Consider the following 19,767-nt stretch of genomic DNA (forward strand, 5'->3'; position numbering starts at 1 on the left):
GACGCAGAAGCGGCTTTTCGTATTCCTGATATTGCCGGGATACCAGTCCGTGGCCGTCTGGTCCCGGACTGTGCCCACACCGCTTATCTCCTTCGTGGGGTGGATCCGTCGATCACAGCCCAAGAAATTTACGATATCCTCTCGGACTCGCGCCTTCCAATCCTAGAGATACGTCGTTTCACACGACGGGACGGGGATAATATCGTGCCTAGCTCCACTGTTTACTTCTCTGTGGCCAGCGCCTCCCCGCTGGAATCCGTTACTATCTATTACCAACGTTACCACTGTGAGGGGTATATTCCTCGCCCACGCCAATGCAGGCGATGCCTCAATTTTGGCCACTCTCCCACCACATGCCGCGGCCGCCGCAAATGTATTACTTGCGGGCTGACCATGACCCGACCACTGCCGGCCGCAACGCACTCAGCCGCTGCGGCCGGCTGTGTGCGTTGCGGAGGAGAACATTCCGCGGACTCCCCCCGCTGCCCAGCCTATCAGCAAGAGGCACGCCTGTTAAAATTCAGCGTCATCCAGCGCTGTTCTTACCTAGAAGCCAAGCGCTCGCAAAGCAACTCCCCAAAATCATATACAAGAGTAGCTTCACCCCCCCCAAACTGCCCAAGAGGACCCTTCGTTGTGAAAGCAGACAGCTCTTTCTACTATTGGACAGACAGATGACATTCTGACCCTAACCAATCGTATTTCCCAATTGGAATACATAGTGGAGAAGCTATGCACGGTGTTAAGTCGTCTTCGCTCAATTATTCAGCTTACCCCGCTTAACCCAATTCAGGGTTCCCTTCGTGAGCCGAGTCTGGACAAGGATCTGATTATGCCCATGTCACATAAGAGCTCTTCCCACCAGCTGTCAATTCATTTAAATCAGGTTTGTAACTGCTGCATGCTACTCATAAAACGGCATCCAAGTGTGAATTAGTAAGCCAGTTTCTATATATGTTCTTTGCATATTTAATTTTTGAGTATGACGTTTCACATAGATACGTTGATGCGAACAACGTAAGTAAAATTTGAGCACATTTTTTACAGTCTTATATTGATCGGGCACTATTTTCCAGAAGTGGTAATTATTTCCAGAAGTGAACGTAATTATTTTCCGTTGTCTTTCACGTCCGGGCCACTCACAAAAGCTCAGCGGGCCGCAGGTTGAGTATGGTGGGGCTAGAGTCTCCATATTAATAAGACAAGAAAGAAAGAAAGAAAGAGCCACGCGTAAGTCATCAGATGCATTTAATAATTCAATGAGCCGTAATATAGTAAATTATAGTTATGACTTATAACTCACATTTTGATTTAAAATTAATAATTAATATTTTAATTTTAAAAAATATCAAATTTTTATAAAATCAGTTTTCATTTTTTAATAGTTTGAGCCAACCTCTGACCACAAGTATGTAGAGGGCGCTCTTCTTATCATATGATTTTCTTCTCGTCAGCCTTCCTAAGGAAACTTAATTTTTACGTGATTTATTCTAATTCGTAATTATTTCTACGTATTAGGATTACAAGTACAGTTTAATAACTTGGGTATAACTTGATTTATATATTTATAAGAATAATATTTTAGATTTATAAGTGAATTACAGAAAGGTTGTGATGTAGGTATTTTTGATGTTACTTATTTGTTACCTCTTTTCAGTTTACTTTAAAAATATTCATAGTGCTATTTTACAAGATTTGGGATACCTTTAATTTACATTCAATAAATTAAGTAATCAAAGAATTTAGTTGAAAGATAGATCAAAGTACACATATTACACAAAGATTTATCGAACTTATCAATACAGGCAAACCCTCGACTTTAGCACATAATTGGTTCCTGAAAGTGTGTGTGAATGTTGAATGTTTGGAAGTAGAGAAATGTAAAAAAATATGCACCAAAAACTGTGTTTAAAATATTTATTCCTTAATTTTACTGTTATTTTTCAAAATTGCACATATTGTAGATATGTTTACATCGTACGAATGTTTGATTGAAGCAAAAGATTCACCATTTTCAGAATGTTTAATTAATTCCATCTTTGTCTCGATCGTATGAAGTTTATGAGTCCTTAATTTCTTTGTTTGTATCAACACTGCAGTTTTTCTGTTTCTCACTCATGATTATCAATTTATAAAGATGAAATATTTAAACCAGGGGTCTCTAACCTTTTTGTTCCTCTGGGCCACATTGGAAGAAGTCATGGCGTTTTGGGCCACAAGTATATATAATATATTTGCAATCTAATACTTAAATATACAAGTATATTTAAGGATTAACATGTCTAGATTATAGTAATAAGTATTAAAACTTTATTACAAAAAATGATATTTTAAAAAATTACTTCTACAGACACTTTCAATTTTTACTTAGAAATAGATAAATTCATTTATTATAAAGGAGACAAACAAAAATTTATTTGAAAAACATAAATATTTGTTTTATTTGGATCTCTAATTAATAAAAAAAAAAGACGAAACATCATTTTAAAGTGCATTTTTCAACTAATATATCAGTATTTATAAATAATATATAGCCCAAAAAGTAGCCAATGTGCCAAATGATAATTTTTATGCCAAACTAAAAAAGGGTAGCCAAATTTGGCACAAAGTAGCCAAATCTTGCAATGCTGGAAGGAATACTAAATAATGCTGGAGTTGGAACTCAAAGGATTATAGACCCAAATTTGAGAAAAGGAGAGAAAGGCCAAAAGATAAAAAGTAGTGAGGACGGTTGGAAAATTAAGGGTCAATATTTGCATAACAGAAGATCTATTTAACCTTTCTCACTGCTTTTTATATTTTGACCTTTCTCTCCTTTTCTCAAATTTGGGTCTATAATCCATTGAGTCACAACTCCAGCTTTATATAGTATTCCTTCGTCATTCATACATCTCCAAGTATTTGAAAATGTTTCCTTTTCACTCAAAAATAAAATATGTATAAAAGTTTATGGCTTTGTGAAACTTCTTTTTTGAGTTTATGCCGTTGAAATAAAAAAAATAAATAAAATAAACCAATTTGTTGGTTTTGTTTCCACATTTATTGGGCTGTGGGTTGGACACCCCTGATTTAAACATAAACAAATAAATTGGCAAAACACACATGTTGATGCATGCCTTAATTCAAGACTGAAACTGTTTTGAACTCTTGCTCGGACAAACAGTAGTGATTAGGATCCCGAAAAGTCCGCTATTGTAGGAAGTAATGTGTGGCAGAGAACGTAGAGTGAGTTACCACACTTTGTAGTATATGAGCATTCTGCATGGAAGGAAATTTTTTCATTATTGACAAAAATATTTAAAAAGTTAAATTTTTAAAAATGTGTGAAATAGCGAATTGTGCGAAAATCGAGGGCCGCCTGTATTTAGACCAAATTGTCTAAATATAGATAATTGCAAAATAATCTTGAAATGATAAAAGTCAAAACTAAATAAAATTTTGGTTAAAGTGTATCCAGGTAACCCCAATGGCAGTGCTTCGGTTAGGTTAGGTTAGATTAATTATATTTTCAATAGACATTTCCTTTTTTTTTTTTCTTTGTTTGTTTAAGAACTACTGTGAATCAATAACTAGTGACATTAAACACTAGGCAGCCTGCCAGTGGGTCCCCTCTGGTAGGAGTCCGTCAGGAGCATAAACAGTCAGAAGCACCACCATTGGAGTTACCTAAGTACACTTTAACCAAAATTTTTATCTGTTACATTGTTAATCTTTCAACAGTGGACTAGTCGGGTATGGTTCTACCCCCCAGTAGTGGTGAATAAATGTGGGAAATTTTTAAAGTATTTTTCCACGTGTTTTTTTTTTCATTACTGTTTTGGAAAAAGATTTTGTAAATAGTTATGTCTAGTAAAGAAAAGTCTTTTTTATTGTTACATAATTCATTTTTTATGTGAATTTTTTTTCATGGTGATTTTAGGCTAGTTTTTGGTGATATCCCCCAAAAGAATTTGATGACTATAGTTGTCCCTCACCTCTACACGATTGCCCTTGACGACTATAGTCGTCACTCACTGCTGAGTGGTTAATAAACTAATTTCTTAGATATGAAGATGATGAGTTTCTTTCAGGCCCACAGTAGAAAGGCTGGGTGAAGGATGTGGTCTGATAGATTTGTGACAAGTTTCTGTATGCTTTCAACTAAGTTGACGATGATGTAGACAATGTTATGTCACAAAAATCATGATAGGTGAACCACTGAAGACTTTACACGCAATATAGTTCCATCAAAAAATTTACTTAAGGGAGTTGTTACATTATGAAGTTATTCATAATAAGCAATACAATAATACTTTGTTTATTTTTAAACTAACATACGAAAACTAAAAAAGAGTACATGCTAATAAAAGTTCAAATCATGACAGAGTGGGAAATTTAGTTCTGTTCAAGATTGCTGAGTGTGAAGTATTGTTTGCTGAGCACAAAAAAGGCAAGTATAAAAGATTGTTTTGAATGTTTATAACAGTTTTCCTGTGGTTTATTGTGAATAATTTCATAATGTAAATCTTCTGTAAATGAATTTTTTGATAGAACTGTATTGTATGTAAATACTAATATATTGGCATTCTTCAGTAGTTCACCTATCACAATGAATTTTATGATGTCATGTTGTGTCAAAATCACCACTTGGTGATATTTTTATTGAAGTGGTGATGAAAATATAATACTGGTGATAAAACCGTCCACTTATTTCAACATTCAGAAATTGAATCACAAAGTGTGCTTCAGGAAAAACAGCAGAACGTTGAGCTTCTGTGAGATGGGTATCCTGTTCACCATGTACCTTATCAATGTCATGACATCACATGATAAGTTCAAATAGGAAAGCGTTGAAGTGACGTTGAGAACCAAAGGCAGTTTTTATGCAATGCTGTCCAGCATCTACAGATTTGGGATTTTTTTTATTGACTGACAGAAAATTTGGGGAATTTTTTGGATTGACTTTTATCTTTTATCAGTATACTAAAGTATAAAAATTTTGATATGACATAACGTGTGAAATACTGTTTAATCATTGTGATCAAATGTGTTGGTTGGAATTACAGTAAAGCATCAATTATCCAAATACTGATTAACTAAAACATTGGTTAACCAAAATTGTTCCAGTCAGAAAATTCAAATTTCTGCTAGTGCTGTGGTGCCACAGCACTTTTTTCCTCCCTGCCAACCTAAATTGTAGACCTACTTTAATGTACTATTTTATTTAAGATATGTATTTGTAAGACATGTGATACAAAATATATTAAACACAAAACTGTACTGTATACATTTTGTAACTATACTTTTGTAACTAATCATTTACAAAAGTAAATGATTAGTTATCCATATACCATATTATTTCAAACAATCCCAGTCCTGAATTGTTTCAGATAATTGATGCTCTACTGTATTCATTAAAAAGTTATTCAAAAATGATTCTTATTTTTAAATGACAGCTTAACATGTTACTTTTGCTTTTCAGACTCCAAGGTGATAAGGCTAATTAATAAGTAAAATTGATGGTGAAAAAAAATTAAAACTGACAAAATGATTGGGATTTTTATTTTTAAAATTTTTCAGGCTGATCCCTGGTTGTCTGTCATTATCAGCTTGAGACAGAGTATAGAGTTGTTCACTCAGATTTGATTCTGGGACACCCAGAATGGGAGGCTGATACCTTAACTGCATTGTCCATTTGACTGGTTAATAGGGTTGCCAACTTTCAGAGTAACAAAGTCTGAACATAATGTGGTTTTTTTTACCACACTATCTTCAAAAAAGTGATGAGCAAAAGAAAATCTACAATTGAACATATTTTTTTCCTGTTCTTTGATGATGATGGTGATAATGATGATGATATTGGATGGCCAAGAGAATTAAGATGTCAGTCTATTGCTTTGGGGAGCTGGGATCAAATCTGGGCAAGCAACCCCAGGAATTTTTCATGGGAAAGCTATTCCAGATGTATCAGGAACTCATCCATCACCATTCCGTCACTTTTATTGTGGGCTTCCTTGGTGTGCACAGACCAAAATAATAATAATTGTAAATTGGCAGGAATGGAAATAATTTGATTACAGTTAGGAATGACAACTAATGAGGAAAAAAGATGAGCTAAAAAACCTCATTCATTTTTCAGAACATTTCTGAACATTTAAAAAAAAATAATGGAAATTCTATACGGTTGTAAAATTTTGAACAGTTGACAATTCTTCTGGCTAAATATGAGTTTATAAGTCGAACTATTATCTACTACATACGTTGCATTAAAAAACCAAAACAAAATGTTTTATTTGGAGTTGGAAGAATTGAAGCTGTTCGAAGTTTAAAAGATTATTTGGAGGAGAATATTTTTTTAATATATTCAAATACTCATTATCAAACATTTAAAAAAATTTCTTTTGTAGGTTTGATGGATGTTACTTTGTAAGTGTCCAGATTTATGTTTATAGCTAATGAGATAAATCCTTTCAAACTTAATCAAATATGATGGGTATATTTCCTTGTAAAGTTTGTAGAAGTTACTGTACTTCAGTGATGTCAGTTTAAAGGAAAACCTCTACTATTTCTGCTTTACTGTTTGTAAATGTTAATTTTTTTTATAAATTAAAATGTTTATTCAGAAATCATGCAAAACTAGTTGATATAAAAATTACATTATCAAAGGCAACCAATGACATATTTCAAAGTTTATTTCAAAGTCCAAAAAGTTTTATGAAAGCTTTTGGACTTTGAAATAAAGTTTAAAATATATATGACTGAAATATTTGACTTTGAAATAACTTTCCATTTGTGGTAGTTATCTTAAATTTTTGTCTTTAATGTTTCCAGATTTCATTAGTACTTAAAGTGAAAGTCAGTAAAATGATTTAACAAAACTGCTATAAGCAGTTTTACTAGACATCACTCATATTATAATTAAGAATCTGTTCAATGAATATTTTATTATAGATCTGAAAGATTTTTTTATTAAATACTTGAATCTCTTGAACAAATATAGATACTTTCCTTTTTTCTCCACATGTCACTCTAATTTTGTGCCACATCACAGTGTTGTGTGTCAGAGTTGAGAAAGTACACTATTCTAAAATTCAAAATCAAAGTTTATTTGAAAATAACCTAAATGAATTTTTTAAAATCTTATAATTAATTTTTGTTGATTTTGTTACATTGAAGTACACTATTCAAAAAATTGAAACATATTTCAAAATTAACCTAAGTGATTATTTTAAAAACTTACAATTAAGTACTTTTATTTATTTTTGTTATTTTCTTATTACTAATTGAATGATAAAATTTAAAAGAATTCTACTTATTTTCCTTCACTTAGAAGGATAATTCACTTTTAAAAATTTCAGATAAAACTCAAATGACAACAATTCCTCAAACTTATGAAACTCAAATCTAAAAAATGGCAAAACTAACTATTGATCTGTGCATCCATGAATCAATTAACACATCAAAAAGTACCAAATACAGTAATTGATTTGTCACAACTCCACTTTTAACACACTTAGCATAACTATATGTTATTACCTTTCTTGAAAAAATTTTAGGTATGTAATATACCATATTATTTCTGCAGAATACAAAATCTTTCTTATATAAATTGAATTTAGTGAACAAATATAGTGGTCCTCATGCTTCAAATTTAATTCATTCCAGGAGGCTGTTTGAACTTGAATTGTTTGAAGTGTAACTCAATTTTTCTCATTAGAAATAATGGAAAGTGACTTAATCTGTTCTCAGACCCTAAACAATACCCATTTCAATAAATGTAAAACAGTAAATACACATAATTTAAGATAAAAATAACACAATTAAATGCCTAAATAATAAATTAAAACATGAAAACAATAAATAAAATATGTAAATACTGTATAATAAATAGAAAATTCCATTTGCTGGTCACATATTGGTTTTGGCATCTTAAACATGGCCACCAGATCTGCTATACCTATATCATGGATAAGTTCCTTCTTTTTTATCTCAATTGTGGATCTTAGACTTTATTGCTTCCACACACTTCTTGGATGCCATAGTTAATAAGTAAAAGCTATATTGGGTTGAACAAAGTTTTTGCTTATTTTTAACAGCTATTGTTACTTAACATTAATAATAAGTTATGAAATTTAACACATTAATGCTAATGTGAGATTGTATTCTTTGTTTAGAAGCTTATTTTAAACTTTTTATTTCACATTTTGTTCCAATAAAATCAAGTTGAGATATTTTCAGATAAAAAACATATCAGGCATATTATACTTGGAGTTTTGAGAAGGATATAATGCTACACAAACAGTAAAAAATATTATGATGTATGTGGTAAATAATATTATGATGCTCTTAAACTTTCAATGTGTCAAATATGGTTTAAAAAGTTCCTTTCAGGAAATTTTGGACAGAATGATACAAAATGTACAGGGTAACGAAAAGAAGTTTATGAATAAAAAATTGCGTTGTGAAAAATTGGAGAATAACACACAATACATATAATCAAACACCAAAAATAAAGTGAAAAAAGCACTGAAAACATGAATGCAAGAGCAAAAGATAACTTGGGCACACAACAGATTGTGTATGTTTCGAGTGCATTTTTTTTCACTGCGCACACCATTCAAACTTTGAAGCTTTGAATTCTGAAACAAATTTTTTTTGTCAAATTTAGCATTTGTAGTTAGTTCAAAGTATAAGGTACCACTGTGCATAATTTTCATCAACAGTATATCTAACCTGAAATGCTGAACTGATGGACTAATTTTCATACTAAGTAACTGAATTATTTGCAAAATAAATCTTTTAAAAATAATTAATGCTAATATTAAATAGAAAAATAAAATCTATTTCTTAAAATTTTAGAAATATTATTCTTATTTGGATTTTAATTTTTGCATACTTTAGATTCCTCATTTAAAACAATGTAGTTAGCCTTTTTCATTTCATAAGCAATGAAACAACTTGCAACATGACATATGATATGACATGTAGAGATAAAAAGGAGAGGTATCCAAATATATTTAAGGAAAAACATCCTCAGAATTATGAAAATTATCAAAATAGAATATTAATTTATTAATTTTTTTGTCTGCTGTAATATAATAGCAGACAGTGAATTTTTCAATTAAAGCAAATTATTGCCCGATTACATTGGGCTATGTTAATTCTATTTTCGCTACTAATTAAATTTCAAGCAATTTGACTTAGAGGTATGCAAATTACTTGAAATTTAATTAGTAGTTAGTAGCATTAATGTAACCCAATGAAATCTGGCAATAATTTAGTTTAAATCTAAATATTGGATTTTTAGATGTTTATATTTGTATGTAGTGAATTTTTCTTATTTTTATATTTAAGTTGTCAAAACATTTTCTGGATATCAGTTTATTTGCCTTGAGCTAATAAAAATCATGAGTTGATGTCATGAGTTGGCCATTTGTTATTGTCCTATATGTCATAAGGAATATCTAAAACTTGAACATTTATTTATTTTAGCTACATTAGGAAAATTTTAATTGAGCCTAAAGATTTCTATCTCTTTCTTGACAATAAAAGTCATAACAATATAAAAAAATAAGAGAGAAAAAGAAGTAATCAAGTACAAATAAAAAATAAATGTGAGTTGAAAAGATAAGGCAAGGAAAAATTATTTAAATTCAAAAATTTCCATAGAATGGAGTTAATGACTGGTATGACACCATTATTGTCAGGAAAAGTTTGATGTACAGGGCAAGACTATTAAGGTATATTTTAAATTAAATAAATTAAAAATATGATTTAAAATTGTTGCCCAACATTGTCACAATAATTTTTGCTTGTATGGTTTTTACTTTAATGCTTGTTATTTTTTGCCTGGATAGCACTGGACACATTAGCTAGTAATTTATATATTAAAAAATTAAAACTAAATGAAAATAATTTCAATAATTATGTAACAAGAATCTTTCTATGGAGTGATTATTATGTATTAAACTATGCAATTGGAAAGCAAATCAATAAATGTGATTACACTGGGGAAATACTTTATCAAAATTCAATCTTTAATGATTTATAGATTAGTATAATGTTAGTGCTACATTCAAATTGGAAATCACAAAGCAAAGTTTGCAAGTTCACAATTTATGATTATTGAAATTTGATAATTTCAAAAGTTTTTAATAAAAATTGTGTGCTGAATTAAACTACTGCGTAGATAATAATGAAGAAATGGATGCTTATGCATGTGATTTTTTTTAATCATTATTTTAGATTAATAAAATGATAAATTAAGATAAAAGATCAAAAGGTGATTAGTAACAGTGTTAGTTAATAATTATTAAATTTCTCGGAATATTTTCTTTAATAAAATTAAAATTTATTGTACTGTGCAGTTGTGATAAAAGAAAAAGGAACATGTACATACAATGATCATCCAAAAATCTGTTAATGGCATCAGTATTATTTTTGTTGGTGAAAACTAGAAGTATGGAAACAACTACAGTTATACCAAATTCTTGAAGACTTGTTTATTAAAGTTTGTGTGGATTGATTTTTTTTTTTTTGAAAAGTTCCAGTAGATAAATCTATTATTTGATACAGGAAGTTATATGATATTCTAAACATTTCTTCAAGTTCTTATAATTATCTTTCAGTTTACCATCTTTTAATATTTATGTAACATTATGAATTCTATTCAATAATTGTTTTTAATGTATATATTTGAATTGTGATCTTTAGTTTTCTTTTCACTTTGTTCTAGATTAACCTTTATTTAATTGTTTTTTATGTATTTTTCTATAATTTCTATATGATTTTTTAAATTCATAAATCACATTGTCTATTAAATAAAGCCTTCTATGATAAATTTGTTTTACATATTATGAGAACTTACAGAAGAAAAATTGAAACATGAAATTACATATTTGACATTAAAAGAGTGATACTTTAATTAATAATTTGTTAAATTAGGGTGACAATATTGAAGAGAACTCTAGAAATTAAAACAATTTCTGTTATGTATTAGATTATAAAAGTTAGGGATTCCCATTATTATAAAATTATTTACTTGACTATACCTATGAGTTTGTTTTTTTAGCATTATTGGTAATGTAAGTAATTTTTTTAGGCTTTACTGCAAAAATTTTTAATTACAGTGGAATCTGGTTAACTCAAATTGGTCAGGGGGAAAAAATTGGACTTCCAAGTTAAAAAGTTTCATTTTATGGGGGTTTGGCAAAAAATCAAGATTTTGTCTATTGTTTATTGGTGACTGATGATAAACTATCCATATAATATTACTGTGGGCCTTATTATATGGAATCGTTGCATCAATGTAAACCTCTTGGTGTTATCCAGAAACTTGAAAATGCTTAATCAAATGGTTAAATAAGCTACTTAGAAATTCTCTTTCCAGTGATCAATCCATTCACTCCTAAGTATTTAGTAAGGACTTTTTTTAAATTTTGCACCTAGAATTGTTCTGTTTTTATTTTACATCACAAAAACTATCCTTTACGATTGTTAAATTTTTAAACTTTTAACAATCCACGAAAAAACCTTTTTTTACATGTGTTATGTCAATTAAATTGTGGAATTTAATTGTGATATAACACGCGTAAAAAAAAGGTTTTTTCGTGGATTGTTATTATTCAACGCAGTGTTAAGTTGTTGGAAGTCATTTTAAACTTTTGTCTCAAAGGTTAAAATTTTTACATAGATTGAACTATAATCATTTTTTGAAAGTAATTTATCAAAACTCCATTTATTTATTACATCAGATAGTTGGAGAAATCCATCAGCAATCAAATAAAACAAAAAAAAAAAAAATGTTTGAATGGCAGTTAGTATCTAGGTTACATGCTTCTGGAAGCCACCACCCCCGCCTGCCTTCACACAACACAATACTTATTTTTAGTCGTATGTAGTTTCTGCACTTTATGGAAAGTTTGTGATTAGTTGTTTTGATAGATGGACATTAATTATTTTATTTAATGGAACACTAAACTTTCAGAGAGTTTATGAAAATATTGTATCGAAACCCCATTCAAGTTAAATAGTTTATTTAACATGTAATTCTCTATGTTGGCCAGTTGAGGAAAGAATATGACTTCAAATAAATACAACTTTGAGTTATCCCAGTTCAAGTTAATCAGGTTCCATTGTTTTAAAATTTTTGATATTTTTTAAGTTAAAGAAATTTTATAAAAATTAACAATAAAGAACTAAAAGATATCAAAAATTTTACACACAATATCATTACATTAACAATACACATTTAGCCTTAATTTTTAAGGCTAAATGTGTATTGTTAATGTAATGATATTTCATTCTGTTGATAATTCAAATTTTTTTGTAAAAATTAAATTGAAGATGATTTGTTAATAAACTGGGTTATTCACGAAAAGAAACACATTTCTTGTTTAAATTTTTTAATAGCATAAGTTTTCATGTTGTTATTTTTTATTTTTTTACTTAGACTTACGTTATAATTAAAAATTTTATAAATTTAATTATATTAATTTCATAAATATAAGTCATTGTGTAGAGATATTTCAATATCACAGTTAAAACAATAAAATATTTTTGTGATTGATTGAATTTTTTTTATTTCAGACAATGGTTTCAGGCCTTGAAAGTATTCCACAGCAAACTGGTTATCTAGTTATTAATGAAGATGGTGCAGTAATTTCTGTATGTTATAATAATTAACTTATTTTAAAGTAAAAGTAACAATAAAACTAAATATTCTTAAATTATTTATTTAGTTTTTCTTTTTTGTTTTGGAACCATATTGTTTCTTTTTAATAGTTGTGGAAGTGCTAGGCACTAGTGTTGCATTCCAGTTCATTGATGCCAAACTTACAGAATCATTTTTATTTAACTCTTTAAATTTACAGTACTTGTTTTTTGTTTTAATGTGCATTTTGGATTTCCTCCATCCTTTATCACTTTGCTACTGTGAAAACTTGTTACTTTTGTAAATTGTTTAAGGATAAGTTTCTTATGTTAAACATTGTTTATCAACAATCTTTATTACTTCATTCTTATTCAATAATAAAATACAATGGTATCTCGATATACGTCTGCTTTAGAATACGTCCAATTCGGAATATGTCCTGTTTGGACGAAACAAATTTTGCTCGGTATACGACTTAATTCAATTATACATGCCATCTATGAACAAGTAGCACTATCGGTGTACTAGACCAGACTAGATGTTCGCGGTGAAATGGTTTATAACTTTGTTAAATTTCTTCTGATTTTAATTCGTAAGTAAAATTTTATTATTTTTATTAATCATGAATCACAAAAAGGCAAATGAAAAGCGACAGAAAACTAAAAAAATGACTAGAATCACAATGGAACTGAAAAAAGAGATTATTGAGAAATACGAAGGTGGCATGAGTGTTTGAGATTTAACTGTTGCATACCGTATTCCGAAAATGACAATATCGACAATCGTGAAAAATGAAGACATTTATTAAATCTGCTAACGTTGTGAAAGGAGTTAAATCAATTTCTAAAAAGAGATTAAAGAGATTAGATCATGTTGAGAAATTGCTTTTGCTTTGGATAACTGAAAAACAGTGTGCTAGAGACAGTGTATCAGAAGTAATTATTTGCGAGAAAGCTAAAAAGATACATTCTGATCTCATGAAAAATCAAGCAGGAACTAGCCAGGAAAGCGAGATGTTTAAAGCCAGCCATTTTTTTTTACATGAGAATGGATTAATCATTTTTACATTACTTATTATGGGAAAGGTTGGTTTGGTATAAGTCCAAACATCAGGAAAGGATTAAGGTTGTATACCGAGGTTCCACTGTATTTGTATTTATATCAGGTTATAAAGATGAAATTTAGATATTTCAATGACTGGAAGAAAATGTTCCAGAATGTTCAATGTGGTATATAAGTAGAGTAACCAGGAGGCATTTCATCACATATTTCATTGGAAATAGATGCATCAGCAATGTCTCTTACAATATGAAATTTTCTTGGCTTGCTAGCTTAGTTTCTGTATTATTTTAGTATTAGTTTTAAGCTTTAAACTTTACTCTGTCCAGGGGCGCCGCTAGCTGTTTGAACACCCGTGTGCAATACCGATTATGCCGACCCCTGTTTAACTACGACTGAGCTTGCCAGAAAGGCTCTTTAGCGTTGTCTCATAAGGGTGTGAAAAAAGAAAATAAATACTTTACAAAGAAAAACTATTTATTATTACTAAGTTATTTTTGTTTACTTAAGTGTAAAACCATATAAATGTTTATCTACAGAAATTGAACTCTTCTTGCCTTTATGTTTGTGAAATCTGCTATCAATTTTCTTGTATCCAAGCTGTCTAAGATTTCATATTCAATTGAAACTACAGCTAAATTACTTAGTCTTTGCTGGTGCATTGTTGATCTTAAATAGTTTTTCTATAATTTTTAACTTTGAAAAGGACCTTTCACCAAATGCAACTGTAACCGGCAATGTAAGTAATATTCTTAGTGCTATTGCTGTGTTCGGAAATGTTGAAATTAAGTCATTAGTAAAAAGATATTGTAATAGGGTTTGTGGATCATTAGACTGGTTTTCTGGAAAATGCAACTTTAAAGTATTGATTTCATTAAACAAATCAGTACCGTCAATGTCTGTTTCACTACTTGAATCATATTTAAGCTTCAGATTTAAATCCTAACCAAGTTAAAATATCATTAATTATACTTAGACCCATGTCAGAAGAATTATTAACAAAATAATTGCAATTTGATATGCAATAGAACTGTTCGAATGCATACAAGTACAAACTGAGAAGGAAGCTCTGTGGGAATTTCCTATTTTCGCCAGTCCTGTCAACTTCTGTCATGGAGCACAACTATGGGTACTTGGCTTTCGGGCACCGCCGGATGGTTCAATCTGCCACATTGCATCTTAGTTCTGATAAATGCCTATAGAGGCGCTGTTAAGGCTATAATATAAATAAGAATATAGTAATTGCATGCCAGTCGGATTTTTTTTCCATGTGAAGACATTTCTTATGCTATAAGTAGGGTGGGTATTATGACAGTGACTTTCAATATTACTTGACCGATCGCTCGATTTGCCGCCCGTGTGTGATGCACGCCTTGCATGCCCACTTATGGCGGGCCTGATTCTGTGTGTCTTTTATATAGCTGCACTACTTATTGATATGATGTATGCTGCAATTCAGGTTTTCTTTTAGTTAGACCCATGGCTTTGCAGCCTAAAAACTGTATGCCAACATTAATCATAAAGAGAGTTGTAACCTTATGTACACTGCTCAAAGGAATCTTTCCTTTCTTCCCTTCTTTTCTTTTTATCTCCTCACCCTTCTCCTTTCCTTTCCCATTTTTTCTGTTGGCTAAACACTTTGTGCATAGCTGTTGTTTTTTGTTAAAATAAAATAAAAGTATGAAATTTTCAAAACACATTTGTTTGCTGTTGCTCTATCACTTCAAAAGTGGCCATGATGCAATGAAGGCTCACAATCTCATTTGCAAGGCATTTGGCAAGCACAGTCAACAGGCAAACCTACTATGATTAGTTTGAGAAATTCAAGGATGGAGATTTTTCACTTGAACTCCATCCAGATAGCAATTCCACCATTGATGACAATCTCCTGCAATTGATAGATTATAATCCACAGATAATCATCAGAGAATTAGCTCAACAACTCGATCAGTTTAATGACAATACCTTTCTGAGAACAATGCTTGAAACTTTCTTTAAAAAAAACCCCATAATTCTATGTTTATGGAATTGAAAGTTTGCAGCAAAGGTTATTATATTCAATTATTATATTCTTGAAGCCTGTTACCAGTGGCGATTCTAACGGAAATTTGTCACCGCCTGAAGAAGAACCGTTGAAGGTTCAAAAATGTTCATGAAATTTTAAATTTTTGTTTTTTCACGTTAACTGCACACCGGTAACAGGATTTGAGGTACGTAATTGATTATATTCTGGTGTCGGATAAAGTGAAGTTATATTATTGATATTGATGGTGATTACTTAAAAGACTGAACTGTAATTGTTTTTGAGTTAATTGTTAATAAAGTTATTTTCAAAATGTCTAAAATTTGCCTCTACAACTAGATATATCCATTAAAATATCAAAAATTTCCTAAAATTTTATTCAATACTGTTAAATTATTTGTACTCGAGAAATGACTAGATATATCCATTAAAATATCAAAAATTTCCTAAAATTTTATTCAATACTGTTAAATTATTTGTACTCGAGAAATGACTAGATATATCCATTAAAATATCAAAAATTTCCTAAAATTTTATTCAATACTGTTAAATTATTTGTACTCGAGAAATGATGCCCAAATTTATTGATTGATGGGTTAAATTGTACATAAATTATAAGTAGATGGGCCACAGATATTTTATATAGTCCATATATACAAAAGTAGGATATTTCTATTATTTATAAATAACGTGTCAAATATGTTCATGGGCCAGATTTGGCCTGAGACACCATCACTATAAAGAGAAGCATTACATAAATAAAAATAAACTACCATCTTAAAGGCAATATATTTTTAAACTAACATTTTCAGCCTAGTTTATAGCCATTACCAGGAGTTCTTTAACCTTTTTAAAATCGTTCTGATTTTGGAATTTGATCATACTCTAACCTGATGCAGATCTTGAGTAAGATCGAAAGTGTTTGTTGGACAATTTATTTAACGTTTTTTGTTACCAGACAGATATTTTAACAACTCTTGAAGAACCTTTATTTTAATGATAAGATTATGGTTACAATGTATGATCATTTTTGCCTCTTCTGCCATTTAGTCATGGGTTGTCAGACTTACTGTCTCTGGACACACTTTAAAGATGCACAACTCTGATGTTTGTAGGTAAAACAGGTCCATACAGAATTGTCAATTCTAGATAATGATGAGATGAAACCATATACCACATATATATATTAATCATTCATTATCAGTTCATTATGGTAAATAATGAACTTATCATTGAAGTGAACTTTAGATTCTTTTAAAATTAAGAGAAGTACAGAATACTTTCCTAGAAAATTTTTTGAGTTTTATCATCTGAACGTTTATACCGTATATATTTCACCAAAATGAAGTTCAATTTCTCTATATTTGAATGAAATAAAAAACATTTTTTATTGTAATTTCTACTTGTAATTATTTCTTTCACTTTCTAGATTTTTTTAAAAGAATTTTAATTTTTTATCATTTTAATAATTCAATTATTTTTAGAAATATTTTTATTAGTAACTTTCTGAAATTTGTGAAGAAACTTTACAATGTTTTATTTATTCTTATTTTATTGAATATTTCAGTCTGGAGGGGATTTAGAAAATGACGAACATACGGCAAATATTATTTCTTCTATGGTACAAGTTGCAGATAAGTCTCATTTAACTGTTGATAGTAATGAATTTTTTCAGACACTATCGGGTGAGTTGTTATATAATTATTTGCATAAGAATTTTTAAATTTTTATTACTAAAAAAAATTCATAAAATATAAAATTGAGTTACTTTATATAGAATTAAAACTTTTATTTTTCAGTGATATATGATGACCACTTTTACGTAGTTGCTGTGTCTAACAAAAAAATCCATGTAGTCAAAAGGAAATATGTTCCTTTAGAGCCAGTAAATGTATAATAATAGAAACAATTTGTTTTGCATTTGTAATTATGTTTTGATAAGATCTTAAATTCCTTTTAACAGTTTGTATTTGAACAATGTAATATAAATCAGTAAATGTAAATTTCAATAACTTCTCTTTGACTTATTATGTATGTGCTATTATAATAATTTGAATATTGTTTGTAAATAGGATGTATTTGTTTTTTATATTAAAAATTTTATAAGCAATAATTATTATTATTATTAAGCAAATAATATGAATAAAGTGTATAAAAAGTGTATTTGAATTGTCTCTCTGCTTTACTATGTAAAATTTTAAAGTTTTGTAATAGCTAAACTTTCATTTCTACACTTATAACAAAATATTCAGTTAAATAACTATCACAATATTTTGTTGTCATCAGTGGTTGATACAAGGGAAAAAGGCTAGAGGCAAAAGCTCTCTACTGACATTAATTTTATTTGTTCAAACTTCAAAATGTTTTTAAAAAGCATTTATGATGACAAATATGTACAGTTTATTGAACCATCTAGAATGCAATCATTGTCATGCATGTGTTAATTAAAGGTACTTATTAATTATTAAAATGTTTTTAATTTTTGAATTAGCCTCCCCATGGGTACTTCTGGATCTACTGTTGGTTGTCATCTTGTTTAATTTTAAAAATGCAATGGCTGTATGACCAGGTGGTTAAGGTTTCAGCCTACAGCTCTGAGACCAAGAATGAATCCAGGTGGATTGAAAAATCTCCTGGGAATTTTTCAGATATTTACAATTATAGTGGTCTGGCCCCATTCTTCAACACTCCATTGTGGACCTAATCAAAATCTACAATGCACTTGCAGGTGTCACCCTCGCTGTTTTATAGCATTTGCCAGGTCACTTTTTTGTTTACTGTAACTTTTTGTATCAACCTGAAATGAAAGGACTGACAATATAGAAAAATGCAGTTTTTATGAGCGAGTTTCTTAAACAACTCTGTTTATTAACAGTAAAATTGTATCAGACCAAGATGGATTCATTTTCTGTGATACTCTTTACTGAGTGACTTTTTTTTCTTCTGGATGCTATGGCTATTCACCACTCCAATTGCCAGATGAATATAATTTTCATAAATTGCAAATTTTGTGACAGGCAGTCCTGACTTGATTAAAAGAGCCTCTTAATGCCCATAGGGCGGGCAGAATTAGTAAAAAAATAATATAAACAAAAAAATTAATCAAAATTCTATAATTGTTCATTAAATATTTGACTTTGAATGTTTCTGAATAAAAGTTTTATGAACAATTATATTTATAAATGGCCATTTCAAATTCTATCAAGCATCTGATTTATTATTTTTACTTATAAAAGAATTCATTATTTGTTTGATGATTTAAAACAATTATTTGCAAATTTCATAAATATAAAAAAATTGTGTTTTATTTGTATGATTTAACATATATTTGAATAAACTCATACTTGACAATGATTAGAACTTAAATGTATAAAAATATTTTGTCTTTGGTACTATATGGCTTCATCAGTTAAACAACAAAAAAAAGAATGTGATATACAAATTAAAATTAGAATGGTTTTGAAAGAAACTGGTTTTAAACTTTACATCTTAAAATGAAAATAAAAACAATCCAACAAAATTAGCATGGAGTTATAGACAGGATGTTAATATATTCCCAAGGATCTTGAGATTTCAGTTTTTGTGATTATTGTAAACTTGATGTAAATAAAAACTCTAAAGTCATATTAATTTCATTTCTTTATCAAACGTTTGAAGTTTATTGTCTATCAATCATACCAAATTTATCTGATTATTCATTTCAATATTGGCCTTATATTAACAATGCTATCATGTTTCACATCTGTACAGCTTATCTATTATCATTCTGAGGATATTTTGAATGTAAAATTTAGCTTTTTTTTATACTTATAAATTCTGGATATTCAAATACTCCTGCTATAAAAAAAGAGTGTCTTATATCCTTGGTCAAAACTTCTGACCTATACATTGATCCCTAAATTCTTACTAATTCCCATTTCCTACTTGGTTAATTTCATGTACAGTTAACTTTAGGGCTTAATCTATCAATTGCAATTCAACTTTCATTGAGAAGATTGTGTAAACAATATGTAAGCTTAGCAAATAAAGGAAAAATATGGAGTTAAAGCCTTAC

At 29.5% G+C, this 19,767-nt stretch overlaps 1 protein-coding gene across 2 annotated transcripts; it reads left to right on the top strand.

The window, feature by feature from the left end:
* Positions 1–1,403: 1,403 nt before the first annotated feature.
* On the top strand, positions 1,404–17,873 carry LOC111628554 (ragulator complex protein LAMTOR4-like). Of its 2 annotated transcripts, none has more exons than XM_023372378.1 (4): positions 1,404–1,545; positions 12,568–12,645; positions 17,281–17,398; positions 17,513–17,865. In XM_023372378.1, the coding sequence occupies exons 2-4, from the start codon at positions 12,571–12,573 to the stop codon at positions 17,608–17,610; spliced, it is 291 nt and encodes a 96-aa protein (XP_023228146.1). In that variant the 5' UTR covers positions 1,404–1,545; positions 12,568–12,570; the 3' UTR covers positions 17,611–17,865. The 2 variants fall into 2 exon arrangements, with proteins under 2 accessions (XP_023228146.1, XP_023228147.1); XM_023372379.1 differs by having other exon boundaries at positions 1,405–1,616; positions 17,513–17,873.
* The last annotated feature ends 1,894 nt before the right edge of the window (positions 17,874–19,767 follow it).

Source organism: Centruroides sculpturatus, unplaced genomic scaffold, assembly GCF_000671375.1.
Source record: "Centruroides sculpturatus isolate CEXI.00-Female unplaced genomic scaffold, Cexi_2.0 scaffold217, whole genome shotgun sequence".
Taxonomy (NCBI): domain Eukaryota; kingdom Metazoa; phylum Arthropoda; class Arachnida; order Scorpiones; family Buthidae; genus Centruroides; species Centruroides sculpturatus.